This window comes from Pyxicephalus adspersus, chromosome 1, assembly GCF_032062135.1.
Source record: "Pyxicephalus adspersus chromosome 1, UCB_Pads_2.0, whole genome shotgun sequence".
In the NCBI taxonomy this organism is placed as follows: Eukaryota; Metazoa; Chordata; class Amphibia; order Anura; family Pyxicephalidae; genus Pyxicephalus; species Pyxicephalus adspersus.
Window position 1 is genome coordinate 78,736,090 of NC_092858.1, and position 14,717 is coordinate 78,750,806.

At 37.6% G+C, this 14,717-nt stretch overlaps 1 protein-coding gene across 1 annotated transcript in view; it reads left to right on the top strand.

Moving 5' to 3' along the window:
* The first annotated feature begins 3,294 nt into the window (after positions 1-3,294).
* RABEP1 (rabaptin, RAB GTPase binding effector protein 1) overlaps positions 3,295-14,717 on the top strand; it is a 23,996-nt gene continuing 12,573 nt past the window's right edge. The window contains exons 1-10 of the mRNA XM_072415498.1: positions 3,295-3,443; positions 4,425-4,628; positions 5,441-5,601; positions 6,942-7,061; positions 7,891-8,026; positions 8,308-8,486; positions 9,315-9,431; positions 10,697-11,161; positions 12,235-12,339; positions 13,379-13,495. Coding sequence (XP_072271599.1) covers positions 3,383-3,443; positions 4,425-4,628; positions 5,441-5,601; positions 6,942-7,061; positions 7,891-8,026; positions 8,308-8,486; positions 9,315-9,431; positions 10,697-11,161; positions 12,235-12,339; positions 13,379-13,495 — 1,665 coding nt within the window. The 5' untranslated portion in view covers positions 3,295-3,382. The remainder of the gene's footprint in view (positions 3,444-4,424; positions 4,629-5,440; positions 5,602-6,941; positions 7,062-7,890; positions 8,027-8,307; positions 8,487-9,314; positions 9,432-10,696; positions 11,162-12,234; positions 12,340-13,378; positions 13,496-14,717) is intronic.

Genomic DNA, 14,717 nt, shown 5'->3' on the forward strand with positions numbered 1-14,717 from the left:
TTTTCATCAGAAATCTATCACCCAGATTCCTGTAAAACACTGCACATGCTCATGAAAATTTCTCCATATTTGTTCTAATTACTTTCTGAGAGAAAGACAGATGTGCAAAATCCTTTTACGTGTGATACAACATGTTAACTTAAAACCCAGTTTTCAGGACCAGCCTCTTTTGTAAAGGAGTCTCCCAATCGCTAAATAAAGCTTGTTTTTTTTAGGACAACTTTTATTTTAGAGAAAAAAGTGGTACTTTGATTTGTATCGGTAGTCAGCAATCCCAGGGGAAGGAAGTTATTGTTCAGTCTCATAACCTGATTGCTGAGTCAGTAGTATGGCAAGGAAGGAAAGAAAATTGCAGAGAGAGGCTCAGTTTAAGCTACAGAGCACAGAAAAATATTTAGGTTGCCATAGATGGTTTTCATTAGGAATTGTGGTTTTGGGCAAGGAGATTTTACAGCAGGCTTTTCATAGTTTATAATCAGTTCCAATATTAACAGGTCCCCACAAACTTTCTATACATATTTTCTGTGTTTATAAAATTGATGTTTTATTTATCTGAGGTTTAGCATTTCTTTTACGGGTTTGGTTCAAATTAAAGAATATCCTGTGTAAACTTTCAGGAGTGCAACCCCCTCCATACTTCAGTGTTCTCCCCAGAATTTTTTTTTAGCCGGGTGGTAAAAGAGTGGGCGGGGCTAGACACAGCAAATTTGGAACTTCTAGTTATTTATGCCATAGGTATCCAGTAACCCCTGCTATTGTGTCAGTGTTCTACCTGCCCCCTATACTTGTTCCAACTTTCTAATGCCTGGCTTGTTAGAATGTACAATTTTTCCATTTTTTTTTTTGTATTATGCCCCAACAGTCCAATGCTGTGTATTTTAATCTCCCCAGTGTTCCAGGTTTTATTAGTGTAATCCCTTCTAGTAGTGTAATATTGTGATCAATGTGTCTTAACAAATTAGGTTTAGTTCACATTGGCAGTAAAAAAAGCCTCTCCTAGTGACTACTTGGCAACTGCTAGGCACCTAGGATTGGTAACCCGTGATAACTGCTGGGCAGGTGCAAGTGGGGAACAGATGTACAAACCCCTAAAATTTCATTAGCATGGCATCATTAGAACATAAAAACCTCTGCCCATCAAACTGTCTGCTTTCCTACCTTGAACCCTAATTTCTCTAGAACAGAGAGGTGCAGATAAACAGAAACATAGGTGCAAGTGGGGGACAAACTTTCATCTCAATGGCATCATTACATTAACTGCCCATCAAAACATGCTGCCCTGTTACACATGACTTACCCTACCAGTACCTAAACCCCAATTTCGATTTAATCGGCAGAGTTTATGTTCTAATGATGCCATTGTGATGAAACTTTATGAAGTGTTATCTACAGATGTACCCTACACATTTTCAATTTCCTACACCTCCCCATTCCAGAGAAATTGGGGTTCCAGTGTTAGAAGTGGGCAGTAATGTGTAACAGGGCAGTGCGTTTGCCATAGTAATCAAATTTTATTGTGTGGGGGGGGGGGTGTTATCCAAAGGTGTACTCTCACTTTACCTTTCGGCTTTGTACACCCCACCATTCTAGAGAAATTGGGGTTCAAAGAAGAGAAGCAGACAGGGTAACATAGTAATACAGTTATAGATTTGTGAGAGATAAGTAAAAAGTAGGGGGGGCCCTTCCCCATAGGGGGATAGGGGATAGGGGGCCCTTCCCCAATGTTACTTTCTATGTAAGTGGTCCCGGAGGTCCCCAATTTGCAATAATTAAATTAATATCAATTATTTGAGGACTCCTAGGCACACTTGCTTTTAATACTGCCTATGTCTATGTCTTCATCATAGCTGTGCTGTGCTCTTCTCACTCCACCCGGCTCTAATCAGCAATCGGCTCTTATCAGCGGAGAATGGAGCGAGCAGAGCACCCTCTTCGGTGTACGTTCAAACCTGCTGAAAATGTGCCGGGCCGAATAATCACGGCAGGTGGGCGGCCTGCCCCCCAAAAACGGGCTGGGGAGAAATATGTTCTCCCTTACCCAGTTGGTTTCCCCAATTAACTCCTCGCGTCTTTTTTTTTTTTTTTTTCTTCCTCTCTTCCCCCCTTTTTTTCCGTGGTTCCCGTGTTTTTTCTTTTTTTCCTTTATGTTTAATATCCCACCCCTCGTTGCCTGAGATAATTCTGATATGAGTAAGGGGACCTAAACGATATGAAGAATGGTTATGTTATAATGTTGAATAAATCATTTGTATAGAGAACAATGATTAATTATTAGTTCTCGAGTTTTATTTGAATATGGAAATGTATGGAAATTTTTGATGACCCCTTTATACTATGTTCCCTTTCCCCTTCTTGTTGTTTATTTTACCAATGTTTGTAATTTATATTTTGAAGACTATATTTTTGGAAAATAAAATTAAAGAATAACCAAATCCTTTTTTTTTTTGTCTATAGATGGTCTATAGATTTTCCTTACCTTTCTGTTCTTTAGACCCAACAGGTACTGAGAGGAAATTCCTTCTTAGTTGTCACTAGTACAAGTGTCCACAGTGGAAGATTTCTCTGTTCCTGTTCTAGTGAAAAGTGGTGATCGGGACAAATGGAGTGTATATCTCCAGTAACACCTGACAAAGGTCCCATCACCTAATCACTGTAGCCAAAACATTAGGTAAAAGTAGCCTGTGCTAAAAATACATTTTACCAACTTAGTTGTAAAAACTCCCATGCTGAAAACAAGCTACTTTTCAGTGGTCGACAGCCAGCATATACTAATTGAAATGTGTTAAACCTAAATGTTGACAATCTTCTCAGTATACGCTTTAACTTGCATTGGCTCAAAATTAAACAGCAAAGCATATTGTAGTTTCACTATGAATCCTACAACCCCATTAATTATTCAGGATAAACTATTCAAGGTCCTAATTGTGACCATTACATGCAACAATAATGAGCTTTTGAAAACACAGACTTATAATAAACTCCTTAGCAGTACAATATAATATACTTTTCGCCACATTGAATCCAGGGGTAGACCTCTGTCCATTTTCTTTTTCTTGGGAGCAGTAGAGGACCAATAACTATTTTAAATTAGAACAGGCTATCTAACTTGTTCGATCAATGTTCCTCCACCAAATCCCTTTGTAAAGCAGATATCTGCTGGCATTCTTTCCCCCATGGTAAAATATTGTCAGCAGAAGATGGCTTTGTGTTCTAATACTGACAAGCTCTACTCTCTTTAAAGTATTGAGTATTATATTTATTTTAGAAATCAGATGTTGCAAATGGAAATTTTATTTTTTTACGTCTTCTAACAGCTGCTCTTCAGAAAAGAGTGGAGGAACTGGAGAAAAAAAATGCAGATTTTCTTAGAATCAAGCAGCAAATGGAGCAAGAATTTAATCAGAAGAGAGCTAAATTGAAAGACTTATACCTAGCCAAGGAAGGTAAGCCTGACTTTTCCACTAAGATAGGGTCCAGATAGTCTTATCTAATTGGCGGATTGCGCTAATTGGCAATTCCATACCATTATAGTATTTTTCTTCCTAAAAGTGATAAAGCTTTATATGATTACTTTAATGAAATCTTGAAAGATAAAAATTATGTTGGCTCCCTGGATACAGCCTTCATGTCTGCTCACCTGGTGCTGCCGAGGAACATTACCAGTGATTCTTACCACATATAAGAAGATTTTCAGATTACTATCACTGCGGAGGTCCTCGGGTAGAAGTCTGGTGCATTTGTGGCCTTTTTTGTTTCTCCTTAGGTCTGCAAATGTCATGCCTGCTCTATGGGGCTTTGATATTTCAAGTCTGGAGCAGCATGGTACATTGAAGTGGTAATAGTAGTGCATATGGCAACAGAAAGCAAGTGGAGCTGCAGGAGGTTTACAGATGGGTTTTTTAGATAGTCTGCATGCTGTAGTCTCCTTGCAGCTGCTTCCATGGAGAAGGAGTGATGCCAGTTGGTCAGGCTGGTAGGAGGAACCAAGGAGAGATTGTTGGTCTGGGAAAAGTAAGGAAAGATTGTTAAGGGGAAGTAAGGAGTGTTGATCAGAGAGGTGATGCTAACAGCATTAGGCAGAAACCAAAAGCGTACCAATAGCATTATATGCGCATGTGTTTCTGTTTGAGGGTTTTTTTGTTTTTTTGGGCTTGGGCTGTCCAATTTCAGTCCCTGACAGCTACAAACAAGGTAGGATTTTGATATAAACTGTATAATGTTGTAACTCCTTGTAAACAACACCCTACAAAACTTACTGCTGTGTGTTTTATGATAAGTTTCTGCTTTGTAAGTATTAATTGAAACAGCTGCTAGTTTGTGATTATTGCCTTTAGTTTAGTGATTTTTATTTAGTAAATATTTTAATATTAAATCTTATCCTTTTTTTTTTTTTTCTTTAATGGCCTGTTTGCTAAACTTCTCAGAGGATTTAAAGCGCCAACATGCTGCTTTACAGTCTGCAGAGGATGAGATAGCTCAACTGAATCTGGAGTTAACGCAAGCACGTGCTGAGATAGAGAACATCAAAGCTATTGCCACAGTGTCAGAGAGCACAAAGCAGGAAGCCATTGACGAAGTAAAGAGACAATGGCAAGAAGAAGTGGCATCTTTGCAAGCTATCATGAAAGGTTTGTAACTATATTTTGAGATAGAATTACCCAAGGGCAAATCCCCCTCCTCCGCAGTGTCTTAGGAGGAAGGGGATCCCCCATCAGAGATCTCCCCGCGGCAGCCGAAGGGAGCCACAACAAGGAGGCTGAAGAGCCGCATGCGGCTCCAGAGCCGCAGGTTGCAGACCCCTGGGATGTCTCTCTTAGCTTTGGTACACTGTAATCAATCCCAGAGTTCAAGCAATGGCATGCTCACCTTTCATTTCTTTTCTGTTACTGCTTGTGGAATTTCATTTTATATTTTATGCCAGGGTTTCTTTAACAGGCACTTCTGTTTTTCAGTACCCTTTAGACATTTTGATAATTACAAATTAAAGATTGCATTTTCTTTGTATAAATTTTCTAGTATACCTACTACCCACCAATTTGTTGCCAAGCGCAAGCAGAACAGGTTCTCTTCAACCATCATTCAGCTGGAGAAACTTTGCTGATCATCATGTTAGGTTTCACATACCAAAAAGATCAGTATTGCTTGACTGAAAATCTTTTACTTTAAAGAGATAAAATATAAATATAAATATAAAATATTGTGGCATAGCAAGTAATTTCCCATTTATTTAGCAGAATTTAATAACCCTGAAAACAAAAGCCTGAGCTGTGTAAAGCATGATATTCTTGCTATACAACACAAAAAAATAATAAATACCTTGACATGTACTTTTATGCTGCTTATTCTTGCACTGTGCAATTATATGGTAATTGAACTCCTTTGTGCGGAAACCACATCTGTTTTTTTCCTTCTACTGAGTGAAAATGTTCTTTGATTGTAGACACAGTGCGTGAATATGAACTCCAGTTTCATCGCAGATTGGAGCAGGAGCGTGCACAGTGGGGGCAGTACAGGGAGTCTGTGGAAAGAGAGATTGCAGAGCTTAGAAGACGGCTATCTGAAGGCCAACAAGAGGAGAACTTGGAAAATGACATGAAAAAGGTGGGTGAGGGTTTTACCTTTTTCATAATAGTAATGAATAAGAATTTATAACTTATAGAATACTCTCCCTGCCATTGTGGGGATAAGTACAATTGTATTCACCTGATGATTGGAAGCTGTGGGAATTCTTTACAGGCCTTCTGCTATGCTTACATAATTTTGTAGTATGCTCAAAGTGTCATTTCCCTTTAAATCAGTTTTAGTAATTTTCAGCATCTGCTTGGGTTTTAGACTTGGCATTATAAAAAGTGCTGTACCAATTCCTATTGAGTATTTTGATGTAAACTTTCCATTTAGCACAGTATCATTTGCTTAAAGTAGGTTTTTAGGAATTGGTCTTTGCTGTTCATTTGAGCACTCTACACTACAGGTATTGTTTTTATTCTATAATATGGCCTGTTATCATGAGGCCGGTAATCAAAAAAAACATCAGCCTTTTAAGGATTTTGGCATAGTGATAATTACAGGCACTCGGCTCAGGCTAATAAGAATTGACGAAGCGTTGCTGGCTAAAACTGGCTGTCATACTTTAGACTCAGTCCACAAAGCTTTACAAAAGGATAAGGATCTTTATTCTTAAGCATGTGACTAATTTTGAAATCTCACTGTACTAGGCTGAAAATAGCTTGTTTCAGTGGGTGTGAAAGATCACCTAAACTTATTGTACAGCACTGTATAATGTGTTGATGCTTTATAAACAAAAGTTAAGGGTATCTACTTCAAAAATACAAATGTGTGAAGCAGAACCTAAAATTGCTTACTGGACAAGAAACAAAAACAATGACTGATGTTTTACTGTGACTTATTCTAACACTTCAGCCATCTTTGCAAAACTAAAAAAAAAAACCTTGCCTTTTAAAATTTTTACAGTTATGAGAAAAAGAAAGTACACCCCCTAATTGTAAGGTCTTATGTATCAGGACATAATATAAAATCAGCTGGCCCTTGGCAGGTTCTAAAATTAGTTATATCTAACCTCGGGTGTAAAACAATGCACAACAGATTCCACCATGTAATTATAAATTTAACAAAAATGCAGAGGCAATATATGAAAAACACATGATTCAATAACTTGTAGGGCCACCTTTAGCACAATAACTTGAAGTAATTATTTTCTGTGTGACTGATAGCGGGTGTGTAAAAGCCCTTAGTGTAAAGTTGATACCTTGTCAACACCGCACTGCACTCCGGCATAGTTTTTATAGGACCAAATTATAGTATTTTAATGTATAAATGAATATGAACAGGAGAATGTAAATCTGTGCTTATCAAGTGCTGAACAATTAAGTTTTTTTTTTTTTTTGTCTTAAAAAGTTTGTTGAATTTGTTTTTGATCACAGGCCCATGAGGATGCAGAAAAGCTGCGTTCAGTGGTGATGCCAATGGAAAAAGAAATTGGAGCTTTAAAGCAGAAGTTAACAGAAGCGGAGGAAAGGATCAAGGAGCTTGAAGCCTCTAAGGTTTACAAACATAAATATTTAAAGTGCAGAATATCATTATTGTTTAAAGTCCAACCTCAGACAAAACTCTGAAAAAACTCTCTAGGTAAAACTATAAAGAACCATAAGGCTGGAGTGGAACTTTAAGGACATTTTATGACTTTGTCTTGCAAACTTTTTTGCTGCTTGTTAGAGAATTACTAAAATTGAGTGCAGATCTTAGGCCTCAAGATGTGGACCTAAACAGTCCTCTTGTCAGATGTATTTAGGTCATTAAAATTGTAAACTTTAAAATGAAAGGTGGAATATTTATGCCAAATTGTTTTGCTGAAATAAAGCTTTACTGACATATTCTGTAGTTATTACAGTTCTACTCACACTGTGGCCTCGGTATTAAATAAATAATTGACCTGGAACAAGTATGCAGATTAGGAAAGTCAGACTGAAATCTGCAATGCTTATTTGAAAAATTTCCCTAGGTCAATGTATAACCATATTGAAACCTGAAGGTCAGTTCAGGAGCCAGGAAACTATCATTTACAAAATGAAAAGTCAGGTTTGCTGTAATTGCTGTCTGTTTTCCTGTCCTAGTGACACTATTCCTCCTATTCTTTCCCTTGGTGTGACAGGGACAGAATATAATCTCCTCTGCAGAATACCAAGACGACAATGAAAACTTGACTGGGTCAAACATTTTTGCATTCTATCGAAATATTTAAAAACAAAAACAAAATTTTTTAGTTTGCGTTCGATTAGGGCATTTACATGAAACCATATTTTCTATATACGGTACAGTATGACCCTATGGTCTCTTTTTAACAGAATAAACTCCCACTTTTAATTTTGTCAGGTGAAGGAAATAAATCATTACCTGGAAGCAGAAAAATCCTGCCGAACAGATTTAGAAATGTATGTGGCTGTTCTGAATACTCAGAAGTCTGTCCTTCAAGAAGATACGGAGAAGCTGAGGAAGGAGCTGCATGAAGGTATTTTTAAATTAAACACTGTAACTGTACTGTTATAAAACATGTTTTGATTTTTTGTGTGAGTAGACTACTGTAAAGAATATCGGTATTCATTTCGTAAATCATATTTTAAAATCATTACTGTTTTTAATATGTTGGTCCTAACATAAGAATTTTTGGTATAAATCCTTATTGTTTATACTGACAGCAGAACAACAAGCACCAATTTCTGTGACACTTGTATATTCACTGTGCCCCATGTGTTAGTAAGTAATTGTTTTTCTGGGCTTTCTCTGGGATAGTTTGTCATCTGCTAGAACAAGAGCGACAGCAGCACAATCAGCTAAAACATACATGGCAGAAAGCCAATGACCAGTTCCTCGAGTCTCAGCGCCTGATGATGCAAGACATGAAACGTATGGAGTCTGTTTTGACCACAGAGCAGCTACGCCAAGTCGAGGAAAAGAAAAAGAAAGGCCTGGTATATTTATCTGAGGCTACATAACTCTGTCATTCAGAAATGTTGTAAAATGTGTTGATAACTGGTATGTAATTTATGGTGACATCAAAAGTAAATTACATTGATAATCCTATTTGGAGCAGGCTGAAATCTAGGATGAGAAAAATTGTCTATATGGAAGATGCACGTGTTTGTATTCTCTTTAGTAATCTAGCAAAAAACTTTTCCTTTTTTCAGGATTCTCTGTAGATAAGACCAGTCACTGTTGCGCTTCCTTTACAGCCTCATTGGTCTTGTATTCACCCCCTCCTGTAGTTTTATGCAGTGCGCCTGTAGTAGAAAAATCTCCTGGGTCCTTCTTACACTTCTGCTCCTAGCACAGGTTATGTACAACACAGTGATGATATCGCTGCTTTTTTGTACAATTCAATATCTGGGATTCATAGGTAGTTTTCATTCATACAGTGTAGATTTATATCTTTTCTGGCTATTAAGGAAATAAAGTTTATCTTTTGTCCAGAGTCACCAAAAAAATCCAGAAATAGATGAATTATGACAGAATATAAACATTTAGATTTAGTTTACACTCTCAGTTGTAACATATTAGATCATGAAGTTATTATCTAAGAACAACATGTACAAGTTTTTTTTTACCAAAATTTATGGATATCATATTTCAAATGTTAGCACTAAAATGAACATTAATAGAAGTGTATCTAAAAAGGGCCATATAAGCTAATAAACCTTACAAGGCTTTCTAAAGAAAAATGCTTGTGACTATCAGATCCAACTATGAGTTCTGTTTGTTAAATTTGGAGGTTTTCAGGTCTGTTCCTTTTTTTTTCCTAGGAAGATGATGATCAAAGGAGCCGTAAAAAGACAGAAGGGAAATCAAAAGGAGAAGAGGAGGAATCAAAACTAACACTTACTCATAAAGAATCCTTTCCAAATCTTCAAAGTCAAGAGGTTAGTTAGTTAGGTTAGTTATTCCACACTATGTGATATTTTTCAGCCAATTGATAAAATACAAGCCACATTGTGGAGCTTACAATGTGTCATAAAGTAAATGCTGCACAGAGAAATATGTAACTGCAGGAGAGGTTGGTCACTTTATTGCAGCAGGTATTGTGACCAGGCTCTTATTTCATTCCCCCCCCCCCTCTCCTACAAAGACTCAAAGGAAGCAGGCATAGAGCGTTTTTGTACTTTAAAGCATTTCTTCTTTATAAAGGGACCCCTTAGATTTGCTTGTTTGGTTTAGTGTAAATTTCAGTCTGTGTCTTAATGTTTTCTTGTTTGTAGTATCAGTAACAAATGTTTCCAATGAACCTGTCTGTCATATGCAGACTTTTCTAGTAGAATTTTCTAGCCAACAAAAATAAGTCATTGGGTCTGATTTATTAAAGCTCTCCAAGGCTAAATAAGATACACATTCATCAGTGAAGCTTGGTGATCCATCAATCCTGGAATGGATTTCCTTAAAGTCATATGCTATTTGTTAGCAAATGTTTTCAAACATGGACTGGATCCATTCCAGGTTTGCTGGATCACCCAGCGTCGCTGATGAAAGTGTATCTTCTCCAGCCTTGGAGAGCTTTATTTAATCAAGGCCCATTAGGTGGCCTTGTATTTTAGACATGATTTTAGATGTGTGACAAAGCCTATTCTTTTAAAAAAGACTTTCAGGTTTTCCTAAAGATCTGTCCCTATTGGTACTAGCCATATAAACCTCTCTGAGACACCATTCATAATTTTGCCTAAAAAACAAAAGTTTTCCAAAAGATTATACATAACTTGTTAAATAAATCGACACTCCACAGCAAACATATTTTCCGCTATTTCTATTACTTTATTAAATAGTATTATTCTTAGCTTTAAAAACAGGCTTGGTTGGGTGTGAAGTATGGGCGGGTATCTTGGGCATTGAGAGAGGACTGGGAATGGGGAAGGACCGGAAAGTATGGAAAGGTACACATATAGCGACAATGTTAGTTTCCATTAATGCTGACACCAGTGAGGTAAGTGACACTCTAGTGCCACTTAAGTGAGTGTGTGTATATAAAAACATGTATCTATATATACATTCTAAACCTACCTTTAGAGTTTAGGTCCACTTTAATAAGGAAGTTTGAAGATAACTTATTGTTCTGTATTCCATATTTTTACAGTCTGCTATCCTATTTAAAGATAACCAGACACAAGGCTATTTTACATTATATGTCATTTTCCAGGGTCTCCTAAACAGTTCTCATGGCTCAATCCATTCCTTAGATGCAGACATAACATTACATGAAGGAGAATGTTTTGGCAAGCAAGAGGACTTATTTAAAGATGGACTTCGAAGAGCACAGTCTACAGATAGTCTAGGCACATCTGGGCAGCTACAGGCAAAAACCTTGGGCTATAACAACAAAGCCAAATCAGCTGGCAATCTTGATGAGTCTGACTTTGGCCCCCTTGTAGGAGCAGATTCTGTTTCTGAGAATTTTGACACTTCTTCCCTTGGATCTTTGCACATGCCAAGAGGATTCATGTTAACCAAAGATCAGGAGAAAGCAATCAAAGCCATGACTCCTGAGCAAGAAGAGACGGCCTCACTGCTTTCAAGTGTCACGCAGGTTACAGAGAGTGCATATGTTCCTCCCTCTGGTTACCGTCTGGTGAGAGAGACCGAGTGGAATTTATTACAAAAGGAGGTATGTTTTTTTCCCCCTTATTTAAATCAAATATCTTGAAGACCAGTGAAATCTGAAAATGTACTTGAAGTTTACATTACTGTTGGTGAATGCAAAGTTAATACAAATTTTGTACGGATTGGAGAGCATGATGAACTGTTATATGCAGATTTCAGAAAATAAATCATTAGGATTGTAATCCTTCCCCACTCTATCCACAACTAACAACAACAAAAAAACTTGAAGCTATGTAAACTTAAATAATACACATGTTCTCCTCTCCAAAAAAACATGTGGTGGGTAGTGAAGATATTTTTGGAGCTCATCTTAACATTTTCTGAAAGTATATTTCTCTAGAACTCCTTGTTTCTCTCTAGGACCACTAATAAATAGTGATAACACTGCCGTGGTAAAACAGGACAGCATGTCTTCTGATTACAATAAATGGGGGAGGTACATGGTTGCTTGCACACTATATTGTGCTAAGCAGTAGAGAGACCTTTTCTGGGTAGTTTATTTACATTCTTTTTTTTCTGGGTAGTTTTTTAGGTGCTGATTAGAGTTTTTCTTTAAAGGCTAGATTGTATTTTATTTTAGATTAAATAAAACTGATGTTTCTATGTGAGTGTTGGTTTTCATTGTGCTCTCAATATAATAACCCCCCCTAGCGTTAATCCCGAGGGTGACTCGGGCTGGATTTTATATGCTAAAAATTGTCATCTTGAGTCTTACTCGGGGTCGCTTTAAACTTAAAAAAACCCACTTACCTTGCTCCGTCGGCATCCTGCACATACTGCAGGGACTTTGTATTGGATTCAATACAAAATAGCCGTATATATATATATATATATATATATAATGAATATTACAAGCTACTTTACAGTTATATTACATGTTTAACTTTTTTTTTTAAAGTTTATTATTAAATTTAATAAATATTGTACATATATATTTCAGTGAGTTATACCTAAGAATGAATTAATGAATTTCCATGCAAAAAAGTAACGCTTTTGTAATGGAAATATGGAGAGAATTGGAACGGTAGGGGGGTTAAACATGCTGTGGAAAAAATAATCTCGCATGGTGTTTTGCAGGTGCACACAGCTGGTAATAAGCTCGGCCGACGTTGTGATATGTGCTCTAATTATGAAAAACAGCTGCAGGGCATCCAGACACAAGAGGCTGAAACAAGAGATCAAGTGAGTCTTTTACCTGTAAAAAGCTTTGTATGCTCTGAATGAAGAATCAATCGGTGCTTAAGTAATTTGCAAAGTTAAAGGGTAAATAGAATAGTGGGGTTTTTCTGTGCATGCAACTTACAGTTCTGGTTGAATTCTTACAATCCACTGGGATGAGGTGTAAATTAAAATGAATGAGACAAGTTAATGTCTCAAGGTACAATGCACATATAACCCATATGCCCGGAGGCAAAAAAATCTGCAAATATATGAAGTAAGTACGAAATTGAGGGCAGACTTTAAACCAATCCCATGCCATCCAGGCCATTCTGAACTGTTACAACCTGTCGTCATCTTGTGCTGGGCATATACGGACATCCCTTAAGTGGGCTTTCCAATTCCATGCCTTGTGTGTGATGGGGAACCGGAAGTGGAGTCCTAGACCATGAGGTAGGGGCTTCTTATGGGTGATTCAGGTTCTGGAGTGGAAAAAGAGGATGAATCCTCAAAAAATGGTACCTGGCAGGCTTGATCCGACGGGGGTGCGGTGTGCAGGCCACTCTACTGCAATTCTGGACCTGGCGTCGTCGCTGCGGCTTAAGGGCCTGGTTTTGTGCGGCCTGCACGCCTGAAGTAAAGATGCCGCCGATTCTGTTCCGGGTGCTGGCGTCGCCCGCATCCTTCGCCTTCTGGATCCCCTACGCTTTTGGCCCCATCTGAGGTAATAGGCGCTGATGTAAACAGGATTCCCCTTAGACTGGACAAACACGTCCTACATGACCATCGGCTAGCCACTCCCCCGTCCAAGGTAATCAAACATTTAGCCAACACTTTGGAATGCAATTAAAAGACCCTTTAGGTAAAAAATGTGTTTTAGTAATTGTATTCCTAACATTTGTAATAAATCTAAATTTGTAATAAATATTACAATTTGTAAAAAATTGTAATAATAACACAAGCTACCATGCTTGTTTCATAGCATGAAAGTGTTGTATGTTGGTTATTATTGTATCTGATAAGTTTTTTTTAAATATGGACATTTTTCACACCTTGTTCCTAGGTTAAAAAACTGCAGGTAATGCTGAGACAAGCAAATGACCAATTTGAAAAAAGCATGAAAGAAAAGCAAGAAGTGGAGAATTATTTAAAGCAAAATTCAGAGGAAACCGTTAAACAGGTATGAAATATATAGTGTAACAGATTGCACCTTCGTCTCTCGAATTTCCCCAAAATTTAAATAAATGCTTACCTAAAACATGTACTTTTTTATCATCTTGTCTTGCCCCTGCTTCTTCTTCTCCTCCATTTTTCATTTTTGATGTTTCAAAATTACCATACTATATTCTACCACAGACTTTTGCAGAGTAAAAAGTTAGTATGCAATATTCTACTCAAATATTGAAGTTCATCATATACCCTAGAAATATATAGCAGCTCAGTAATGTGAATTTCACATTTCTTTGAGCTAGAATGTAATTCTGCCAGTGTGTTAATGCTTTTCACATTAGTGACAGTCTGATTTGTGAGAAATATAATGTCTTTTATCAGTAACTTGGTTGGAGGAACAAAAATATGTTTCTGTTCAGGTGAATGTGTGATATGTCTTACCCATTGAATATATTATGAAACATGACCAGCCTGCTTCCAGTGTACTGGCATTGTGGAGCAAAACAGGATATATACCTTTTTACCTGTTGTGGTATTATGTGTACAAAATAAGAAAACCCAGCAACCTCATACTTAAATGTAACTTTATGAATTGAAAAAATAAGAGGGGGGTGCATGGACAGGGCATTGTGGCACATGTTTGCGTCAAGCTCCTGCTGTCTCTCTGCCAAACATCTCTTATGGGCACCCCTTTTTTCTCAAACGAATGATTCTTTTGTGGACAGATTCTCAGTGTACCTATAGGTTGTTTGAAAACTTAATGGGGCCAGGAAAAACTTCTGGGGCCGGTCAGACTGGTGCATTATATTAGCGTGGATTCAACATTTGACTTGTTTACACTTAACCATTCAGGCCTATGACTAGAGATCTTGGGAGATGGTTTTGACCAGCTCTTCTCCAGAATATGTGTGCTGATTTATCAGTTATTGGGCAGTATTTCAGCATATCCAGTGCATCAGGCTACATAGATCCCCTTGCCCAGCTGCAGGATATCTATGCATTTGAGTGACCTGGCCAGTGTGCCTCACTTTCAGTTGGGTGAAATTCCCAGTGGCGCTTCTACCAGGATACCCATATAGTCTGACACAGAAATTCTGATTTCATATTAATTAGTCAGTGGCCTTGTTGTTGTTGCAACCCCCTGATAGTATACTGGATAGGTCCTGTGTGCCTTATGCCTGCCAAGGGCTTATCTCATTCCGGTGTCATTGTTGGTTCTGGAGCTCAGAGCA